The sequence below is a fragment of the Podarcis melisellensis genome (assembly GCF_964234715.1).
Source record: "Podarcis melisellensis genome assembly, chromosome: 16".
Taxonomy (NCBI): Eukaryota; Metazoa; Chordata; class Lepidosauria; order Squamata; family Lacertidae; genus Podarcis; species Podarcis melisellensis.
In genome coordinates, this window is record NC_138533.1 from 25701215 (window position 1) to 25723555 (window position 22341).

Genomic DNA, 22341 nt, shown 5'->3' on the forward strand with positions numbered 1-22341 from the left:
AGTGTTGTCTGTGCTGCTACAGCCCTTCCCCTAAAATAAATTAAGATTCTAGTCCTTATGGTTATAACAAAAAAAAACCCAGAGCTGAATTAAATGGGTAGCTGCCTTATACTGAGTCTGATTACTGGTCCATCTAGCTTAGCACTGTCTAGACTGACTGACAGCAGCCCTCCAGGATTTTGGAGAGGGATCCTCCCTCTCCCATCCCTACATCGAGATGCTGCTTGGGGTTGAACCTGAGACCTTCTGCATGCAAAGCAGCTGTTCTGTCACTTAGCTACGGCTTCTTCCTCAGGCTTAGAGCACCCCTAAAATAGACAGAGCCAATCCTTTAGCCCAAAAATGGAAAACGAGTGAGGTCCCAAAGAAGAATGGCAACTTAATTTGACCGAACATGCACAACTTGCAGACGTAACATATAGAATAGGAGAACAAGAACACACGTTTAAAGAAGATTGGAAAATGTTTATTGAATATGCAGAAAATAATTGTGTACAGCTGAAAACGCTGGCAGCATTAAGATAAATTCAACAGTGTAAATAAGTTTTGATGAATGAAATAATGGCATATTGATTGGTATAGTTTTTGTAGAATATGCAGGGATTTAAGATATGTAAAATGAACCATGGAGAGAGAAGAAGGGAAGTCATGGATATGTTAAGGATGTAAAATGAGTATTTGAAATTGTAAAACAGAAAATTTGATTTAAAATTATATATATATATATATATATATATATATATATATATATATGCAGTTTGACCAAACTGCGGGAGGCAGTGGAAGACAGGAGTGCCTGGCGTGCTCTGGTCCATGGGGCCACGAAGAGTCGAACACGACTAAACAACTAAACAACAACATACGTATATATAAAACAGAGCCAGTCCCCAAAGCTGCGCTCTGATCCAGTGGCGTAGCGTGGGGGGGCAGGGGGGGCCGGCCGCACCGGGCGCAACATCTGGGGGTTAGGGTTAGTGGGCGCAAATCCACGGGTAAGGGGGCGCAAATCCACGGGTTAGGGGGCGCAAATCCATGGGTTAGGGGGTGCAAATTATTTGCCTTGCCCCGGGTGCTGACAACCCACGCTACGCCACTGCTCTGATCCCTTGCTGATTTGCTCCCTCGGCCAATAAGCGCCACAACCCCAGAGTCGTCCGCAACTGGACCTGATGGTCAGGGGTGCCTTTACCTTTACCTAGAACCATGCACGCCACCTCGACCTCCTCAGAGAGAAAAGGTGGGGGCTGCGAATGCATTAAATAAACAAATTTAAACTCCCCTCCAGATGTTGTCAACTGCGACTCCCACCACCCCCTCGCCATGCTGGCTGGAGGTGATCACGGCAGGTGAAGTCCGGAGGGCGGCAGGTCGGAGAAGGCCCTTCCAGAACCTCCCCAAGTTCCACAGAACCCGGCGGCTCCTCTGATCTCACAATACAACCGGGCTTTGAAATGTGATCAAAAACCACACCCGGGCAAAAGCAGGTTTTCCCAGCCCGACCAGCCTGCAGCTGTTCACGCACCCGGTGCATTGTGGGAGTTGTAGTTCCCTCCGCCTGCCTGCTGCGAGAACTGCATCCCCCAGCAGGCTGTGCTTCCTCGGCCCTCCGCGCGGCTGCGATAGAGGTCAATTGCACCCTCTGGGGTGCAGCGCGAGGTGAGGGTCGCGTGTCGCTTACCGCGGGGTGAAACCCAGGACGCGCCATTCGGAGGGAGGGAGAGAAATGGTCCAGGTCCCCTTTGCAGAGGATGCCCATTTCTCCTGCTTGCCCCTCCCCTGGCTGGTTACATGTATAGGGGCGAGAGTTACATAACCAGGCGGCGATCCTCTGCACTCACAGAAAGCTGCTGCACCGACAAAAATAGATCCAAGTCCGAAATGCAGCTGGGGGGGGTAGAGAAGGGAAATTCTGATGTTCCTCCCCCCAAGCGCCCCAGAGGCAACATTAGATTTAATGGGGTCGCTGCCCTATAACCTTTGCCTAAGCTACCGAGGGGCATGTCTTTTAAAAATCCTAAGCCCTTTTATAGTTCTCGTTGGTTGGATGAGCACTTTTAGGAATCTTTCATTTCATTCCCTCTCCCTCTTAAGTGTTTTTAATTGATTATCAAGTGGGTTTCGGAGATCTTTCCTTGTGCAAAGCAGTGAAGAAATGGAATAGGTAACATTGTCATAAAAGAACTTGGAAACAGGGGGTGTCTCTCTGTCCCCTCGATTTTGCCAATCTATAGAAGGAGGGTGATGATGTAATAATAATAATAATAATAATAATAATAATAGTAAAGTTGAAAGGGACCCTGAGGATCATCTAGTCCAACCCCCTGCAAAGCAGGAATATAAAACTGTCCCCTATGGGGATCAAACCTGCAACCTTGGCATTATCAGCAGCACGCTCTAACCAACAGAGCTATGAATAATAATAATAATAATAATAATAGCCAATTTAAGCTGCAATCTGAGTAGGCATGAGAGAACGATTGTGGCTTAGTGGCTAGATCATCAGGCAAGGATCTGGGAGACCAGAGTTCAAATCCTCACTCAGCCATGAAGCTCACTTGGGGCAGCCATTTGCTCTCAATCTGACCTACCATACAGAGTTGTTGTGAAGATAAAAGTATATACGCAACTTTGAGCTCCTTGGAGCAAAAGCTAGGAGATGAATTCAATAAAACAAATGAACAAATCGAAGTCTCACAGGCTCAGCACCTCCCATTGAGAACGCAGTCCGATTTTGGAACTTAAAAACCGTTTTAAAGCTTTGAGCACCTTCCCCTAACCAGATGCCCTCCAGTGAGATGCCCGTCCAGGCTAGGAGATCACAGTGGTGCTCTTGTGCCACACAGTTAAACAAGTGCTGTGTCGTGGTTCAGGGAAACCCAGGTCCAAGCCATAGCTGTCAACGTTTCCCTTTTTTTAAGGGAAATTCCCTTATTCTAAATAGGATTCCTCGCAAGAAAAGGTAAAAGTTGACACCTATGGTCCAAGCCCACCCTCGGCCACTTAGTGAGCTTGGAGCTTGTCATTTTTTCAGCCTAATGCTGGGGTGAGGAATCTGTGGCCCTCCAGATACAGCTCAACTCTCAATGTGGCCAGTGCTTGGGGATGATAGCACTGGACGTTCCCCAACTCTGAATTTAAATTCTTGGGACCACCCCGAGCCTTTGAGGCAAAAAACAGGGCCAGCCCAATGTGTTTTGTTGCCTGAGACGAAGCTCAGGAGCCTCCACCCCAAGTATCCAGTCTGCCTAAAGGTCAGGCCGGCTCCGAACAAAAAGCCATGTGAACAGAGTTTGAAAACAGCAGTCCTCACCTGTCCCCTTCTGTCCTCACCTAGATGAGCGTTACCTCTCTCCTGAAGGTCTTGGAAGGATGGTCCATCCGTGGACTTCACTGCCGTGGCTCCCACTCCTCCGTGGCCAAGGCTGACCAGACCCTGGCCTTTGTTCCCGCCAGTCCTCCCCTGGACCCGGCGGAAGTCCAGAAGCTGCAAGAGTTTGTGAGCAGGGCCCGGAGGCTGTTTGTGTTGACCGGAGCAGGAATCTCCACCGAATCTGGAATCCCGGACTATCGCTCTGAAGGCGTGGGCCTCTACTCCCGGACGGATCGGCGTCCCGTCCAGCACGCCGAATTTCTGCGGAGTGCCCGGGCCCGCCAGAAGTACTGGGCCAGGAACTTTGTCGGCTGGCCCCAGTTTTCGGCCCACCAGCCCAACGTCGCCCACTTGGCCCTGAGGAACTGGGAGGCACTGGGGAAACTGCACTGGCTGGTGACCCAGAACGTAGATGCCCTGCACGCCAAGGCTGGCAGCCAGTGTTTGACCGAGCTGCACGGCTGCATCCACAGGTTAGGGAGAGTGGCAATGGGGAGGCTGGCTGATGGAAGAAGGGGAGTGCAACTTTGCAACTGGGATGAGCTATTCCTGGAGATGTGAACAGCAGTTGGGGGGGGATTGTTGGCCCCACAAATCCCCTTGCTGAAAAATAAAAGGGGCGAGTGATTGGTCTGCATTGCCGTGACCATAAGGTAAAGGTAAAGGGACCCCTGACCATTAGGTCCGGGGTTGCCCCAGAGTTGCCGACTCTGGGGTCGCTTTATTGGCCGAGGGAGCCGGCGTACAGCTTCCGGGTCATGTGGCCAGCATGACTAAGCCGCTTCTGGCGAACCAGAGCAGCGCACGGAAACGCCGTTTAGCTTCCCGCCGGAGCGGTACCTATTTATCTACTTGCATTTTGACGTGCTTTCGAACTGCTAGGTTGACAGGAGCAGGGACCGAGCAACAGGAGCTCACCCCGTCGCGGGGATTCAAACCGCCGACCTTCTGATCGGCAAATCCTAGGCTCTGTGGTTTAACCCACAGCGCCACCCGCGTCCCATAGAGAGATATAAAAAGTAACCACTGCAAGTGCCTTTAAAATACACACTGCTGCCGGCCCAGAGATGGAAAGAAGATAAAGTACCTACCAGAGAAGAATGGCAGATGAAGTTAAAGACCATTGTAAACACTTAAAGTCATTAGTAGGATTGTAATATCACTTGTAGTTTAATGGTGAATTCTGGACACAATGGAAGAGGTAAAGGGTTTGGATTATCATAAAAGATGCAGGAGGAAGTGACTAATAATAGGACCCACAAAGGGGAGGGTGGAAGTCCAGGATATTCCTTGGAATCTTGTTTTTATGATTTATGTTTGATATATCTCTATAAAATTTTAAGTTGAGAAACCAAATAAATAAATTTAAAAACAAAATAAAATGCATCCTGTGGTTGTTATTGTTGCTGTTTTACAATTTGATCTTGAATGAAAACAACAACAACAACAATTTATATGCTATCCATCTGACTGGGTGCTTGGAGTCGCAGGACTACAATTGATTATTTTTCTGTTGCATATATTTCAACAATCCGAAAGTTTCAAAGGCATTAGCACAGACATTGCAAAAGTGGGGTAATCTGTGGTGGAACAACCTCATTGAAGAAGAAAACAACGGTTACCCAGACCTCATTGCTGGTTGTGAAAGGGTCCCCATGACAGTTCGCGCTTCGGGGCCCCCCAAAATGTAGGTCTGCCACAGCCTAGAGATGGTGGGGATCGAACCTGGGACCTTCTGCATGCAGAGTAGGCGGTCTGCTATAGAACAGTGGTCCTTTTCTTATAAATTCAGCAAGACTCCAGTCCTCATGGTTCTGAACTATGGAACTCTCTCCCACAGGAGGCAGTAACAGTCACCAACCTAGATGGGTTTAAAAGGCAAATTCATGGAGGGGAGGGCTGTCGATGCCTACTAGCCGGGAATGCTAGGCCCTGCCCCCCCCCCAGTGGGAGGCAGCAACACTTCTCAATACTGCTTGCGTGAAGGAGAATCCTTGTGCTCAAATCCTGCTTGCCAGTTTCCCATAGGCATGTTGTTGTCCACTGTGAGAACAGGACGCTGGACTAGTTGGGCCATTGGCCTGATCCAGCAGGGCTGTTCTTACGTTATTATAAATAAAGTGCTGATTTAAATAGGAACCTATCCCAGGCTGAATCAGACCACCGGTCCATTGAACGGAAGTGTTGTCTGTACTGCTACAGCCCATCCCCTAAAATAAATTAAGATTCTAGTCCATGGGTCGGCAAACTAAGGTCCACGGGCCCAATCAGGCCCAATTGCCTTCTGGATCCGGTCTGCGGACGGTCTGGGAATCACTGCGTGAATCGCCAGTATACACGTTTTTCCCCTCTCCCTCACACGGCGGTGGCGCCTCCTCCCTCCCTCCTCCTGGCTTCTCCCTGCCCTGCCTAGAGGAGGAAGGGGGCTGGGCTTTGTTGGTGCCAGCAGCAGCGCTTGAGCGACCGCCATTTTAAGCAGCGCCTCTCTAGAGCCCTTTTGCAAGCTCCAGCCCCTGCCGCTCACAATACACAGGTAAGCAGCCACGGGGCTCGTGGTGCTCTTGCATCATTCCCTCCCCCCCCCAAAAAATATAGTCCGGCCCCCCACAAGGTCTGAGGGATAGTGGACCGATCCCCTGCTGAAAAAGTTTGCTGGTCCCTGTTCTAGTCCTTATGGCTCTAACAAAAAACTCAGAGCTGAATTAAACGAGACAATAGGCTACTGTGAAAACAGAATGCTGCATAGGCCCCATTTGGCTCTATCCAGCAGGCCCTCATGTTTTTATGTTGCCTCACAGGGTCTTGTGCCTCAGTTGCGGAGACCGGACGCCCCGCACTGACCTCCAGGAGCGCTTTGAGGCCTTGAACCCCACCTGGAGAGCCGAGGCGCATGGGGTGGCCCCGGACGGCGACGTCTTCCTGTCCGAAGAAGAGGTGCGCACTTTCCTCGTCCCCCCGTGCGGCAAGTGCGGCGGGAACCTCAAACCAGACGTGACGTTCTTTGGGGATTCCGTGAGCAAGGAGAAAGTGGACTTTGTGTACCAGCGCCTGGGCGAGGCCGATTCGGTCCTGGTGGCGGGGTCCTCTTTGCAGGTGGGTGCCCACAGCCAGCGAGGAGCTGGACCTGGGAGCAGAGGAGCGGTGGTCGATTTCTCCCCCCCACCCCACCCCCCACCCCGCAAAGGCAGGTTCAGATTTAGCTGGATTGAGCATACAGTTCTCTGAATCAGAACCGCGGGGTTTATATACCATGTTCCCAAAATTTGTCTCGGTTATCTGTACAAAATGGGACGCGGGTGGCGCTGTGGGTTAATGAATCTAATGAAGGCGCCAGACGAACTTCCCTGGGGAGAGAATTCCACAGACAGGGAGCCACTGCAGAGAAGGCCCTGTTCTCGTGTTGCCGCCCTCCGCACCTCTCAAGGAGGAGGCACATGAAGAAGGGCTTCAGAAGATGATCTCAGGCTCTGGGTAGGTTCATATGGGAAGAGGCAGTCCTTGAGGTATTGTGGTCCTGAGCTAGTTAACAGTAGATACTTTCAAGTTACGTCTTGCTATTTAAATGGTCTCCTATCTGTCTGAACCTTCCTGAGTTCTTAAAGAGGGAGTGGAGAGGAAGGTTTATTTCACTGTCCTGTATAGGTCAGAGGGTGCAACATTTATATATTTAATGACATTTGTAGACTGCTAAAGATTTTTATTTTTGAGATATTGAAGTGGTCTACAGAAATTGAAAACTGCAATAAAACCATCAATAGCAAACCACTAAACTCATCATTATAAAATACATTCTAAGCCACAACGTAGCTCAGGGGCTACAGCATCTGCGTTGCATGAAGAATGTCCCGGGTTTCAGGCTGGACTTGGAAAGGCTCTGTGTCTGAAACCCTGGAGAGCTGCTGCCAGTCAGTGTAGACAGTACAGAGCTAGACAGATCAATGGTAGCTTCCTATGTTCCTAAAGGAACACAGTCCAGCTTTAAAAACTGTGGAAAGCCCAAGCAAAAGAGGTTGCCTCTAAGAGGTGTCTAAACAGGCTGAGATGGGCAGAGGAGACCCTCTTGGTAGTTCCTCCACCTTCAGAGGCTCAGGATGGCAGCAGCCCAGGAGAGGGTCTTCTCTGTGGTGGCCCCTAAGCTGTGAAACACACACCTCTTCACCCTGTCGTTGGACATTTGAGTGTATATTTTTAGAACCCACCTTATTTCTGTCATCGTTTTAAACTGTTTTAAACAGTTCCGATTTAATTGTTTGTTTGTTTAAACAACAACAACCACACTCCCTATCTCACATTCAGGAGCTTTTGCCAGCCAGTTAAACAGCCCCTTCTGCTGTAGAGGACTGGGTAGGTCAATTTATTCTTTAATCTCTCCCTGCCACCACCCTGGTTTTCTTCCACACCTCCCTCTTCTCTATAACTCTGAGGTCTCCAACATTGCGTCTGAGGTTCCTAACGTAGCAGCTGTGGGCACCACACCGCCTTCACACAGACAGACAGACAGACACACACACACACCCAGACTGTGTCCCGCAAGGCATCCTTCCTCTTCCAATTTTTAAAAATTAGATATTATAACTTTTTGTTGTTTGATCGGGGGGGGTTGCCTGGTTAAGGAATGCTGTTGCCCACCTCCTTTTTTATTTTTTTGTCTGTGTTTTATCTGGCATTTCCTATGCTTTTTTCTGGGCAGGCAGCAATATTCTCCATTATCAGTCTCTCTTCTGTGAAATGGGTATTTTTGCGGTGCCCAGGACAGTGGCTTAGATTTCCAAATGTGCGCCCAGCTCCAAAAGGTTTGAGGACTGTTCTGATTGCTAGCCAGTGTTTCACAGGTGCTGTGCGTGCTCAGTCCCCACTGGGCCAATTTGTTTAGAGAGTTTTCTGTTCAAGGTCCCGGCTGTTGATCTCCAACTACTGCAAACTTTGCTGACAGCAGCAAAACTATGCATTGCCCAATCTTGGAAATGTAAATTTAAAAAATCAATTAAAAGAATCAATCACCCACGATTACAGAAGAAAACCAGGGAAACAGCCTTGTATATAAAGCAAGCACATAATAGAGATAAAAATTACAATAATTATCCATGCCTTTGCTCATGGAATTCTGGAATGACAAAGTAGCAGATGATATCTTTCCATAGAACATATATATGTTAATTTAATTGTCTGCCACCATGTATTGTTTCATAGAATCATAGAAATGTAACATTGGTGGCACCCAGCTCGCTGCAATGGACCTGTTCTTTCCCCTCCCTCTATTATTATTATTATTATTAATAATAATAATAATAATAATAGCCCGACCATCTGGCTGGGTTGCCCCAGCCACTCTGGGCGGCTTCCGATACATATAAAAACATAATAAAACATCGAACATTAATAATAGCAGTCTGATCCAATACAAAAAATGTCACAATAACTTTAAAATAAACATGTCAAATAAAGCAACATTCAATAATCCATTGGAATCTAAAAGTAACTATTAAAATTAAATATCAGCAAATACAGTGGAACCTCGGTTTTCGAACGTACAATGGTACCTCGCAAGACGAATGCCTCGCAAGACAAAAAACGTGCAAGACGAAAGAGTTTTCCGTTTTTTGAGTCGTTCCGCAAGACGAATTTCTCTATGGGCTTGCTTCGCAAAACGAAACGTCTTGCGAGTTCTTGCGAGTTTGTTTCCTTTTTCTTAAAGCCGCTAAGCCATTAATAGCCGCTAAGCCGCTAAGCCGCTAAGCTGCTAATAGCCGCTAAGTCGCTAAGCCGCTAATAGCTGTGCTTTGCAAGACGAAAAAACCGCAAGACGAAGAGACTCGCGGAACGGATTAATTACGTCTTGTGAGGCACCACTGTAATCTGTTCCGGAAGCCCGTTTGACTTCCAAAACATTTGAAAACTGAGGATCAAAGGGCTGCCTGACCATCTCCTGCCACGTGTCTCAACAGGTATACTCGGCGTACAAGTTTGCACTGGCGGCCCGCGATGGGAAGATACCGATGGCCGTCGTCAACATTGGCCCGACCAGGGCAGATTCCTTTGTGACTCTGAAACTGAATTCTCGTTGCGGGGAGCTGCTGCCTCTGATTGTCCTAAAGTGACCCAAATCGACACCCCTGGGGAGCAACCCCTCTCTGGGGTAGGTAAGTATCCCCACACACTTGCAGCCCAGCAGAGTTAGGCCCTCAGTTGGTCATGTCTGGTGCTGGAACTCAAAGGGCATGAGGCCAGGGAAGAATCAGAATTCAGAATCATAGAATAGTAGAGCTGGAAGAGACCCCTGGGGGTCATTTATTCCAACCCCTGCAATGCAGGAGGCACAGCTAAAGAATCCATGACAGGTAACCATAATAAGAAGAATAAATAATAATTTATTTATACCCCGCCCATCTGGCTGGGTTTCCCCAGCCACTCTGGGCAGCTTCCAACAAAGTACAGTGGAACCTCGGGTTAAGTACGTAATTCGTTCTGGAAGTCCGTTCTTACCTTGAAACTGTTCTTTACCTGAAGCACCACTTTAGCTAATAGGGCCTCCTACTGCTGCCGCGCCGCCGAAGCACGATTTCTGTTCTTATCCTGAAGCACAGTTCTTAGCCTGAAGCACTATTACTAGGTTAGCGGAGTCTGTAACCTGAAGCTTATGTAAGCTGAAGCTTATGTAACCTGAGGTACCACTGTATTAAAATACAGTAGTCTGTTAAACATTAAAAGCTTCCCTAAAGAGGGCTGCCTTCAGATGTCTTCTAAAAGTCTGGTAGTTGTTCTTCTCTTTGACATCTGGTGGGAGGGTGTTCCACAGGGCAGGTGCCACTACCATCTAACCTCTCGCTAAAAACCTCCAACAATGGAGAGCCCACCGTCTTCTAAGGTTGTTGTTGTTGTTGTTGTTGTTGTTTTATATGCCACCCATCTGACTGGGTTGCCCCAGCCACTCTGGGCGGCTTGCAACAAATTAGAACATCAAACACAGCAAAACATCAAACATTAAAAGCTTCCCAAAAAAGGCTGCCTTCAGATGTCTTCTAAAAGTTATATAGTTGTTTATCTCCTTGACACCTGATGGGAGGGCGTTCCACAAGGTGGGCACGACTGCAGAGAATTCCCTCTGCCTGTTTCCCTGTAACTTCTCTTCTCACAATGAGGGAACTGCCAGAAGGCCCTCAGTGCCGGACCTCAGTGTCTGTGCTGGACGACGGGGGTGGAGATGCTCCTTCAGGTAAATAGGGCTGAAGCTCTTTAGGGCTTTACAGGTCAGCACCAGTACTTTGAATTGTGCTCGGAAACGTACTGGGAGCCAACGTAGGTCTTTTAGGACCGGTATTATGTGATCCAGGCAGCTGCTCCCAGTCGCCAATCTAGCCACTGCATTCTGAATTAGTTGGAAACAACAACTTTGAAGTCACCTTCAAAGGTAGCCCCACATAGAGTGCATTACAGTAGCCAAGTAGGAGATGTTTAGTCATAATCTCCATTCTTGTCATTTGAATCCATCGGTTCAGGTCCTCCCCTCAGAACAGCAGGAAGCAAGCTCGCTCGACCTTCCATGTGTGGCTATCCTGTCACCGCTCAAAGCTGAAGGACCTCACTGATGCACATTTCCTCAATCTGTTCAACCCACACATCAACAGGTGCTAAGATGTGGTCCTCCAGATGTTGCTGGACTCCCATCATCCCTGAGCACTGGCCATGCTGGCTGGGGCTGAAGGGAACTGGAGTACCACACCTGGAGGGCTACAGCTTCTCCATCCCTCATGTACAGGCTTAGTCCAAGCTCAAGTTTTGCTGGAGCAAGTGGCTCACTTGGAGCTCTCCATGGTCCTTCAGCTTTGAGGGGTGACAGGATAGCCACCTTCAAATATTTGAAGGGCTGTCACATGGAAGGTCGAGCGAGCTTGCTTCCTGCTGTTCTGAGGGGAGGACCTGAACCGATGGATTCAAATCATAGAACTGTAGAGTTGGAAGGCACCCAAAGGTCATCCAGTCCAGCCCCCTGCAATGCAGGAATCACAGCTAAAAAGCCCCTCTCCCATGGCCAATCTATGCAAGAGAGAGAATTTTGTCCTCTTCAATCTCTTGCACGCTACATTTGGTTTTATCACCTGGAAAGGCACACCCCAGTTTAACAGCACAGTTCAAGATTGCGGCCACTTGACCAAAAAATAATTTTTAAAAAGATAGGAAGCTTTAAACAAAACAGAGCTGAGCAGTTCTGTCGTGTTTCCACTTGCTATTTTTATTTAATCCACTTGGTTTATTTAAACCAAGGACCAAGGACGAGAGCCAGCGTGGTGTAGTGGTTAAGAGTGGTGGACTCGTAATCTGGTGAACTGGGTTCGCGTCTCTGCTCCTCCACATGCAGCTGCTGGGTGACCTTGGGCTAGTCACACTTCTATGAAGTCTTTCAGCCCCACTCACCTCACAGAGTGTTTGTTGTGGGGGAGGAAGGGAAAGGAGAATGTTAACCGCTTTGAGACTCCTTCGAGTACTGATAAAGCGGGATATCAAATCCAAACTCTTCTTCTTCTTCTTCTTCTTCTTCTTCTTCTTCTTTTTCTTCTTCTTCTTGTACACTGGCCACTAATAATGAATCATATGTTGTAGATATTATTGCAAAAATATTATGCTATTTTTGCAATGTACAGATGACATTAAAAAAAATAATTGTGGCCACTTTTGTGGACAATCTTCAAACATCAAGTTTGCACTTGGGTCCTGATGGTGGGCTCCCCTTGGGAGCACCAGGTTGGCCACTGTGGGAACAGGATTCTGGACCAGATGAGCCACTGCCCTGCCACAGTAGCTGGGTTCTCCTTATGCTCTCCTGGAACCTCCAGGTCTAGGGGCAGTCTATCCTGAATTCCTGGGGGCATTTGGTCCCTGTGAGAGCAGGAGGCTGGACTAGACAGGCCACTGGCCTGATGCAGCGAGTTTCTCCTTATGTCCTTTATGCTGTTTAGCTTTATTTGCAACCTACCGGGGGGGGGGCCGCAGATGGACCAGCTTCACCGCTTGCCGTGTTTTCTCTCCTTCCAGGGCCGCTGCCAGCAACGCCGCCACATCTTCCCAGAGCTCACCCAGCCCCACGTCCGCTTTCAACACGCCTGTGCTGGCCAAGTTCAGAGGCAGCAAAGACGAGGAGAAGGAGGACAGTGAAAACCCAGGTCCTGATTCTCAGCCGACGGGGGCCTAAACAACTTTTGTGTACGGGGAGATGCTGTGTGAATTAAAAAGAAACCTCCGGTGCACGCTGCTTTCCCGTGGTATGGCCTCTGCTGCGGATCTGGCAGAGAGGAAATGGCTACCGGTGGCTGGGAGAGGGGAGAAATCTTTCTGCCTTAGCGGAAGGGTATGCCTCCAAATGCTCTTTTTCAAAAGGGTATGGTGGTACTACAATTCCCATCATCCCTAGCTAGCAGGACCAGTGGGTGGGGATGATGGGATTTGTAGTCTGAAAAAACAGCTGGAGACCTCTGTTTGGGAAACACTAGGATAGGGGAGATCACTGCAGATGGTGACAGCAGTCACGAAATTAAAAGATGCCTGCTCCTTGGGAGAAAGGCGATGGCAAATCTAGACAGCATCTTAAAAAGCAGACACATCACCTTGCCAACAAAGGTCCGTATAGTTAAAGCCATGGTTTTCCCAGTAGTGATGTACGAGAGTGAGAGCTGGACCATAAAGAAGGCTGATCGCCGAAGAATCGATGCTTTTGAATTATGGTGCTGGAGGAGACTCTTGGGAGTCCCATGGACTGCAAGAAGATCAAACCTCTCCATTCTGAAGGAAATCAGCCCTGAGTGCTCACTGGAAGGACAGATCATGAAGCTGAGGCTCCAATATTTTGGCCACCTCATGAGAAGAGAAGACTCCCTGAAAAAGACCCTGATGTTGGGAAAGATGGAGGGCACAAGAAGAAGGGGACGACAGAGGATAAGATGGTTGGATAGTGTTCTCGAAGCTACCAGCATGAGTTTGACCAAACTGCAGGAGGCAGTGGAAGACAGGAGTGCCTGGCGTGCTCTGGTCCAGGGGGTCACAAAGAGTCGGATATGACTAAACGACTAAACAAAAAAACAACAGCAAAGGATAGGGGAAGGGCTGCAGCTCAGCATAAGGCCGGTGCCTTTTGAAATCTGCTCTAAATGAGAGCCATGAGGACTAGAAACTTACTTCATTTTCAGGGGAAGGGTGCAGCTCAGTGGTAGACCATCTCCTGTGCCTGCAGGAGCTCTTGGGGCTGAATCTCCAGATTGGGTTGATGGACCTGACTTGGTGTAAAGCAGATTCCTATTTAAATCTGCTATCTGTTTAGAACAATGAGGACTAGGATCTTACTTCATTTTTAGGGGAGGGGCACAGCTCAGTGGTAGAGCTTTGCCCACCGAAGTTACCGTAAGTTCAGTCCCTGGCATCTCCAGGTAAGCTTGGGAAGGTCCCTTCTCTGAAACCATATGTTGTTTGGTTATGCAAAAAATAAGAACACCATAAAAATTGATGCATATATTAAGGGAAATGTCTATGTGAGTTAGAACTGCACACAAAAATGTGTTTATTAGGAGAGATTTGTACTTAAAACACTGTTGAATATTCAAGAGAGAGAGATTGAGAAATGCACCGGGAAGCAGCCCCCCCGGTAATTTGCAGCACCGGAACTCGTAGCTTTTCCGTTCATCCCACAAATAATTCTCAGAGGATTTTCTCCAGAACGTAGTTGTTGCCAATGATCTGGTCCACGACTCCTGGCAGCCAATCTCTGAGGAGCAGCACAGGTTTCGTGAGCCAGTAAGGAAAGAAAACTTCCCTCACCCTCATGACGCCGCCCCTCACGATTGCCTGGGCGCAGAGCTCTTTCGAACTTGCCTTCAGGGACATCTTGCCTTCTACCAACCTCACAGCTGTGTCTGCAAAAAAGAGCACGGAAGTCAAGTCAGTGGGGAAAGGGCACCAGGGACCCCAGGATCTTGGAAGCTGCTGCTGGTCTGTCTGCCTTGCTGCTGCTGATTCTAGTCCTTATGGTCCCCCCCAAAAAAGAGAGATCTACAACCTTGATTTAGTTTTAGGGGAAAGGTTATGATTTGGTGGCAGAGAATCTCCCTTGCATGGAGAAGGTCTAAACTCCCCAGCAGCATCTTCAGGCAGGGCTGGGAATGTTCCCTGCCTGTATATCACGATGTTTAGCTGGTGTTATAAGAAAAAAACTGCTCCTTTTCTTTTATGGGGTATCCAAGAGCCCGTACAGAGTCCTTAAGTGGGTTCCCTATCAGTAGGAGAAAATAATAGAGGCCAACCAGAGAATATTAAGAAGCAAAGCGGCTAGTAAGCCTGATCTTTATTCAAGGAACTGTTGCAACAGGGTCCCCACTCACCACACGCAGGAGGGAGGAGAACCCTGAACAATGGTGCGCAAACCCTTATACAGTCAGACATCGGATTGAATGTGCTTCGGGATGAGCGCGTTCGAGTTGCACTCCGCAGCAACCCGGAAGTAACAGAGCGCGTTACTTCCAGGTTTTGCTGCTTGTGCATGCGCAGACACTCAAAATGAAGTCACGTGCATGCGCAGAAACGGCAAAAAGCGATGCGTGCGCAGATGTGCCGTCGCTGGTTATGTTAGCTTCTAGATGCGAACGGGCCTCCAGAACAGATTCCGTTCACATCTAGAAGTACCACTGTATAAAGGTAAAGGTAAAGGTACCCCTGCCCGTACGGGCCAGTCTTGACAGACTCTGGGGTTGTGCGCCCATCTCACTCAAGAGGCCGGGGGCCAGCGCTGTCCGGAGACACTTCCGGGTCACGTGGCCAGCGTGACGAAGCTGCATCTGGCGAGCCAGCGCAGCACACGGAAACACCGTTTACCTTCCCGCCAGTAAGCGGTCCCTATTTATCTACTTGCACCCGGGGGTGCTTTCAAACTGCTAGGTTGGCAGGCACTGGGACCGAGCAGCAGGAGTGCACCCCGCCGCGGGGATTCGAACCGCCGACCTTTCGATCGGCAAGCCCTAGGCGCTGAGGCTTTTACCCACAGCACCACCCGCTGTATAGACTTTTGAAATTGGCCACCCTGTTGCCCAACACCATCCCCTAAAACAGCATCCATCCATCACAGAAGGAGGCGGTCTCCAGCAGAAATCCTGTCTGCCAGGATACCTGAGAATGGTCACTGATTGCATTACCTGGGCAGTCTGGCCATTCTTTTGTGATGGTTAATACTTTAGTTCCAGAATCCAGGTCACAGTCTCACCCTATTCATACACAAATACATCCTTAAGACCAGTGGCGTAGCATGGGGGGTGCAGGGGGGCCCAGCCACACTGGGCACAACATCTGGGGGGTTGCTTACCTGTGTCAATGTACCCCAACACGGCAACCGTGATGGGCATGTTGATTTCCCGAAGGCGCAGCTCTGTGCGCAAGGAGCTGTAGAATCCTTCCAGCGCAGCTTTGCTGGCGGCATATGGAACGGAGAAAGGGGACGGAAGGCGGCCTGAGAGAAAACAGGAACATATTCCTACTTGGAAGGTTGCAGAATCAATTTCTCCAGAAACCAAAGGGGTTAAGGGGATGGAGCGACTGCCCATCTAGTAGTAGTAGTAGTAGTAGTTAAGTTGTGGGTGAACATATCAGACGACACAGCGATTCTTCAAACAGCTCTTCCTTATTCAGAGGCCAGAACAAAACAGAACTGAAAAGCTCAGTCAGCCTGCTTATATAGAGCTCCAGAACAACGTAACTGTAGCAACTTTCTAAAACTATCCAATCACTGAACGTCACTTTCGATCCTTCATTTGCATAACTATCTAGAGTATTCCCCTGCTGGCCCAGGGTGGGAACTTCAGTACATAACAATAGTAGTAATAATAATAATACAGTTATACCCCGTGCATCTGGCTGGGTTTCCCTAGCCACTCAAGGAGGATCCCAACAGAATTTTTAAAACACGATAAATATATCAAACATTAAAAGCTTCCCTAAATAGGGATGCCTTCAGATGTCGTCTAAAAGTCAGATAGTTGTTTATTTCCTTGACATCTGGTGGGAGGGCGTTCCACAGAGCGGGCACCACTACCGAGAAGGCCCTCTGCCTGGTTCTCTGTAATCTCACTTCTCGCAGTGAGGGAACCACCAGAAGACCCTCGGATCTGGACCTCAGTGTATGGGCAGAACGATGGGGGTGGAGACACTCCTTCAGTTATACTGGGCCGAGGCCATTTAGGGCTTTAAAGGTCAGCAACAGCACTTTGAATTGTGCTCAGAAAGTTTGGACCTCCCGAGATCACTTTGACTGGGGGTGGGGGTCACCAGTCGCCTGCCCATACCACTCATGGACGATACCACGATGATGTTGCCACGGGACTCTTGCAACATGCTCAGGGCCGACACGGTGACCTGGACGTAGCTGAAGAAGTTGACCGTCATGGAGCTGATCACAGATTCCATGTCTCCTTGGTACGGGCCAAAATTGATTTTTCCACCAGCATGATTCAGAACCAGCAGATCAAGCCCCCCTGCAAAGGAAAAGAGCACAGAGACCCTGAGTGGAAGAGGGAGAGCAACAACCATCTTAGGAGATGGACAGAGCTCAGCCTCTTCTCATGTCAACATATAGGCTACCCCTGAAAACCAGCCTGTGCCAAGCTCAGTCCTTTCATGATTTAGCTGCGGTTCCTTTGTTGTGGGGGTTGGACTAGATGACCCTTGGGGTCCCTCCCAACCTTACGATTCTCTGATACCAGCCTACGCAAGCCTGGTGCCCTCCTAATGTAGGAACACAAGGAGAAATTTGGTTAGGCTTGCATTAAGACAGCGGTTGCCAAACTTTTTTCTCCCTACCCAATAAAGAGCATTATTCAGAACCATGATCTGCATGAACCAGTAAGGAAGATAGTAACGGAATGACAGTCAAAATGGTAACTACGAATTGCCCATGTATTCAAAACCCACTTCAAACTATTTAGGTTAACCAAGTCAACAGAACTGATGGACGTAATCCGGTGACACCAGCTTTCACAGAATCACAGAGCTGGAAGACTCGCCCAACCAATGAGAAATTGGAAACAAGTCAAAATCTATTAATCTCAAATGACTGGGGCTGATGGGAGTTGCTGTCCAAATTATCTGGAAGGCCAATCAGGTTGGGAAATGCTGGTCAACCCCCTTCCTTCCTTCCTTCCTTCCTTCCTTCCCTCCCTCCCTCCCTCCCTCCCTCCCTGGCCAGGTTTAATTCAAATTCTTCAAACCTCCTATGGGGAAGGTTCTCAGGAATGGTAGAAGGAGAAAGAATTTGCCCATGTGAAGACCTTCAAGTGGAAACTCTTACACAGCAGTTCCTAGATCAACTCTGCATCCCCAAATGGAAACCAGAGTTAGAGGTCATACATTTTCTATTATTGGGGAATAATCAGGAGCTCACCAAGTTAGTGGCTAAATATCATTATCTGGTTTTTTGTCGTCGAAACACATTGCAGACGTCTGATTTCCCTGGAGACCTAGAGCTGTAATTCTAGACTGCTTTGCCTCTTTCATTTGACAAATGTTTTGTGTCACTGGGAAGGTGGTAATTCTGTATTGATTTGCTATGGATGTTTGTGTGCGATGCCAATAAAAGGTTTAATGATGATGATGATGATGATATACCATCCTTCATCAAAAGATCTCTGGGCTGATCTTTGCCAAGATGCAGGCAGACAAGGCCAATAGCTGTGGTGTCCCAGGGCAGAAGCCGTGTTTCCCTCAAGACGAAAGGGTTAAGGAGCCCTTTGCCTGTGCCTCAGGTAGCTTGTGTGGCAGCCTTTTGGGACCTGGAAGAACAGTTGCTACCCCTCCAAGACTGGCTAGGGACTGGCCTTCCATCTTTACCCAAGACGTTCTTGGTTTCTTCCACAACATTCCGGGCAGAAGCCAAGTCACTCATATCTGAAACGACGTACGAAGCAGAGGCGGCTCCCAGTTTCAGACAATTCTGGACTACCTGGAGGAAACAAATAAATGGAAAATGAGCCCCAAAATGGAAAACGAGTGAGGTCCCAATTAAAGAAGACTGGCAACTTAAACTGATGGAATATGTGCAGCTTGCAGACTTATAGAATAAGAGAACAAGAAGAGTATACGTTTAAAAAAGATTGGGAAATGTTTATTGAATTATTAAGTGAATTATTCAATACACTTGAAAAGGTTGGCAGTTTTAAGATAAATTCAACAGTGTAAATAAATTTTGATGGATGTAAAAATGGAATATTGGATGGCTTAGTTTATGTGAAATATGCAGGGATCTATGGCATGCATACTGAACAATGGAAAGAGAAGAAGGGAAGTCATTGATATTTTAAGGTTGTTTAAATGAATATTCTAAATTGTAAAATAGAAAAAACTTAATAAAAATTATGCAAAAAAGAGAAAACAAATAAAAATAAAGAGGGAACTTGAAAATGGCTTCTAAGCGGTTTTCAAGTATAAAATCCATTGTAAAATACTACAACGCACAATAATACAATCCTATCTGAGCAGTAAAAAACAGCCACAAAATTTATTATACAGCGAGCCAGTTGAAAAACACCATAATTTTAAAAAATCAAAATCAAAACAGTTGGATCAGGAAGTTCAAGTTCGGGGGAATGTTCATCAGAAACAAGTGTGTCTTTAAAAACCAGTAGAATAGCAGTAGTGATGGTGAGTCATAAAATCACAGAATTATAGAGTTGCAAGAGACCCCAAGAGTCATCTAGTCCAACGCCTTAGAGCAAGGAGGGCGTTCCATAATGCCAGTGCCATCAGGGAAAAAGCCTCCATGTTCCCACAAGCCAATGGTCACCATCAGGGCATGGCTAAACTAAACCAGTTTCCATTATTGAACAACGGATTCTTGTGGGAGGGGAGCTTGGTCAAAAGGAGGGCCAGATGAGGAAGGAGGAGATGGGGGGGGTATTTTTGAGAGGGGAGGGGAGGCTAAGGTTTGTAGCCAAACTATGACTATTGGAATCAAGGAACCTGAGTTTAACTACATTGGGGTCAAGGGATTAACAGTTTACCTTCTGGAGGCGTGTCGCGTTCCTCGCTGCCAGCATCAAATGGGCCCCCATCCATGCGAACTCATAAGCCATTTGTTCCCCTATCCCTGTGCTTGACCCCGTCACCAGGACCCGTTTCCCTCGCACCATTTCTGGAGAGAGAGAAGGAGATGGTCAACATCAGCCACCCATGATGCAGATGTTCTGCACTGAAGTTCGTAAGAACAGAAACGTAAGGATAGGAGGAGAGTCTGGCCAAAGGGGCACCCATGCAGTCACAGAATCACAGAGTTGGAAAAGACCCTTAGGATCATCTAGTCCAGCCCCCCCCAACTCAGCCCTCCAGATGTTTTGGGACTACAACTCCCATCATCCCTAGCTAACAGGACCAGTGGTCAGGGATGATGGGATTGTAGTCCCAAAACATCTGGAGGGCCGAGTCTGGGGGTGCCTGATCTAGTCCAACCCCCTACAATGCTGGGATACACAGCTGTCCTCATACGGGGATCGAACCTGCAGCCTTGGTATTATCAGCGCCAACTGAGCTATCCAAACTATCCTGTTCTCGCAGTGGATGACTAAATGCCCCAAAGGGAAGCCCACAAGCAGGATCTGAGTGCAGCAGCGCTCTCCCGTCCGGTGGCTTCTGGCAATGGGGATTTAGAAGTATTACTGCCTTCTCCCTAGTAATTGATTTCATTTCACAAGATCCATATGTACAGCTGGATTGTAACAGAACATCGACACCGTTACAGAACAACAAAGTTGATGAAAGCAATTCTTTAAAACGTTCAAATATTAAATCAGAATAAATGATCATTACCCCAGAGTCTCAGGGGTGGTGGCAGCCCAAGGGAAGGTCTTTTCTGTGGTCGCCTCTAAGCTGCAGAACTCCCACTTCACAGAGATGCACTTTCGTTAAACAGCTTTCAGCAAATGCTAAAGACACACCTCTTTCCCCTGGCACCTGTGTCTTTAGGATCCACCTTTCTCCCCAGTGATTGTAATTAAACTGTTTTTAAAGTTGTGTTTTGTTGTAACCCGCTCTGGAACCTTAGGGTGAAGGGATAGTTAATAATAATGATGATTATAACAACAATAACAACAACAACAAAACTCTTGAGAGTCCCATGGACTGCAAGAAGATCAAACCTCTCCATTCTTAAGGAAATCAGCCCTGAGTGCTCACTGGAAGGACAGATCCTGAAGCTGAGGCTCCAATACTTTGGCCACCTCATGAGAAGAGAAGACTCCCTGGAAAAGACCGTGATGTTGGGAAAGATAGAGGGCACAAGGAGAAGGGGACGACAGAGGACGAGGTGGTTGGACAGTGTTGTCGAAGCTACCAGCATGAGTTTGACCAAACTGCGGGAGGCAGTGGAAGACAGGAGTGCCTGGCATGCTCTGGTCCAGGGGGTCATAAAGATTCGGACACAACTAAATGACTAAACAACAACAAAAGTTGTGTTTTGTTGTAACCTGCTCTGGAACCTTAGGGTGAAGGGAGAAAATAATAATAATAATAATAATAATAATAATAATAATAATAATAATAATAATAATAATTTAAAACACTAATGTAAAGCATGGGCCAGGTTCTACGTATCTGGTTAGGGTAATCTAAACAAAAAAAGTTTTTAGCAAGTGCCAACAACAGACCCTCCAAGCTTCCCTATTTTCCAGGGACAATCCCATATTTACAGAAGCTCTACCGGTTCCTGATCTGATCCCTGAATGTTCCGCTTTTCCTTAGGACTTCCCTATTTTCTTTGGAGAAATGTTGGAGGATATTGATTCGCCCCCCAAGCCATCTGAAGGTAGCCCTGTATAGGGAAATTTTTCAATGTTTTACAGTATTATATTTTCATATATGTTGGAAGTCGGGTGCGTGAGGTATAAATAGTAACTTCTTTGTTGTTGTTGTTGTTGTTGTTGTTATGGAACAGGTGGTCCCTATTTTCATCGGATAAATGTTGGAGGGTATGCAACAAGAGCAGAGCGAAGGTGCTTGTCTGGTGTCACTGGCATGCTATGTGCAAACATTCCCGAGAACGGCAGACGGATTTATGTGCAAGATAGGATCAGGGCCACGTTCAGAAGAGGCAACCCTTCTCCCTTGGCTTACCTTCGGAGAAGCTTTCCCAGGTATAGGCATAGTAAACGAGGACAGCGATGAGGACAGGTGCAACGATCTTGAGCACCGCCATGGTTGTCTATGCAGCCAATCATTAACCTCGGCCAGCTGGGCTTGTTTGGCGAGGTTCAGAAATCCACCCTTTGCCCTGTGGCCACCCAAAGCCTTTCCCAGAAATAAACAACTATCGGCATAATAATAATAATAATAATAATAATAATAATAATAATAATAATAATAATGTATTATTTATAGCCTGCCCATCTGGCTGGGTTTCCCCAGCCACTCTGGGCAGCTCCCAACAGAATATTAAAAACAATAAAACATCAGACGTTCGAACTTCCCTAAACAGGGCTGCCTTCAGATGTCTTCTAAAAGTCAGGTAGTTGTTTATTTCCTTGACATCTGATGGGAGGATGTTCCACAGGGCGGGTGCCAGTACTGAGAAGCCCCTCTGCCTGGTTCCCTGTAACCTCACTTCTCGCAGGGAGGGAACTGCCAGAAGACCCTCGGAGGTGGACCTCAGCATCCGGGCTGAACGATGGGGGTGGAGACACTCCTTCAGGTATACTGGGCTGAGGCCATTTAGGGCTTTAAAGGTCAGCACCAACACTTTGAATTGTGCTCAGAAACGTACTGGGAGCCAATGTAGGTCTTTCAAGACTGGTGTTATGTGGTCTCGGCGGCCACTCCCAGTCGGCATTCTAGCTGCGGCATTCTGTATTAATTGTAGTTTCCGGGTCACCTTCAAAAGTAGCCCCACATAGAGCACATTGCAGTACAGCTGGGAACACACCCAGTCTGGAATCCCAGACAGTCACTGCCAGTCAGTGTAG

At 47.8% G+C, this 22341-nt stretch overlaps 2 protein-coding genes across 4 annotated transcripts; one reads left to right on the plus strand and one right to left on the minus strand.

The window, feature by feature from the left end:
* The first annotated feature begins 1453 nt into the window (after positions 1 to 1453).
* Positions 1454 to 12612, plus strand: SIRT4 (sirtuin 4). 2 transcript variants are annotated; one of them, XM_081892529.1, is made up of 5 exons: positions 1454 to 1656; positions 3335 to 3843; positions 6169 to 6463; positions 9316 to 9506; positions 12401 to 12612. In XM_081892529.1, exons 2-4 carry the CDS (start codon positions 3335 to 3337, stop codon positions 9466 to 9468), a joined length of 957 nt encoding a protein of 318 aa, XP_081748655.1. In that variant the 5' UTR covers positions 1454 to 1656; the 3' UTR covers positions 9469 to 9506; positions 12401 to 12612. The 2 variants fall into 2 exon arrangements, with proteins under 2 accessions (XP_081748655.1, XP_081748654.1); XM_081892528.1 differs by having other exon boundaries at positions 1458 to 1656; positions 9316 to 9510.
* A 1276-nt stretch (positions 12613 to 13888) lies between these two features.
* On the minus strand, positions 13889 to 21670 carry LOC309359074 (hydroxysteroid 11-beta-dehydrogenase 1-like protein A). Of its 2 annotated transcripts, none has more exons than XM_081892540.1 (6): positions 21497 to 21670; positions 19393 to 19523; positions 18224 to 18335; positions 16684 to 16872; positions 15708 to 15851; positions 13889 to 14268 (listed from the first exon to the last, which is right to left on the minus strand). In XM_081892540.1, the coding sequence occupies exons 1-6, from the start codon at positions 21576 to 21578 to the stop codon at positions 14054 to 14056; spliced, it is 873 nt and encodes a 290-aa protein (XP_081748666.1). In that variant the 5' UTR covers positions 21579 to 21670; the 3' UTR covers positions 13889 to 14053. The 2 variants fall into 2 exon arrangements, with proteins under 2 accessions (XP_081748666.1, XP_081748667.1); XM_081892541.1 differs by having other exon boundaries at positions 19393 to 19580; positions 21497 to 21625.
* Positions 21671 to 22341: the final 671 nt, after the last annotated feature.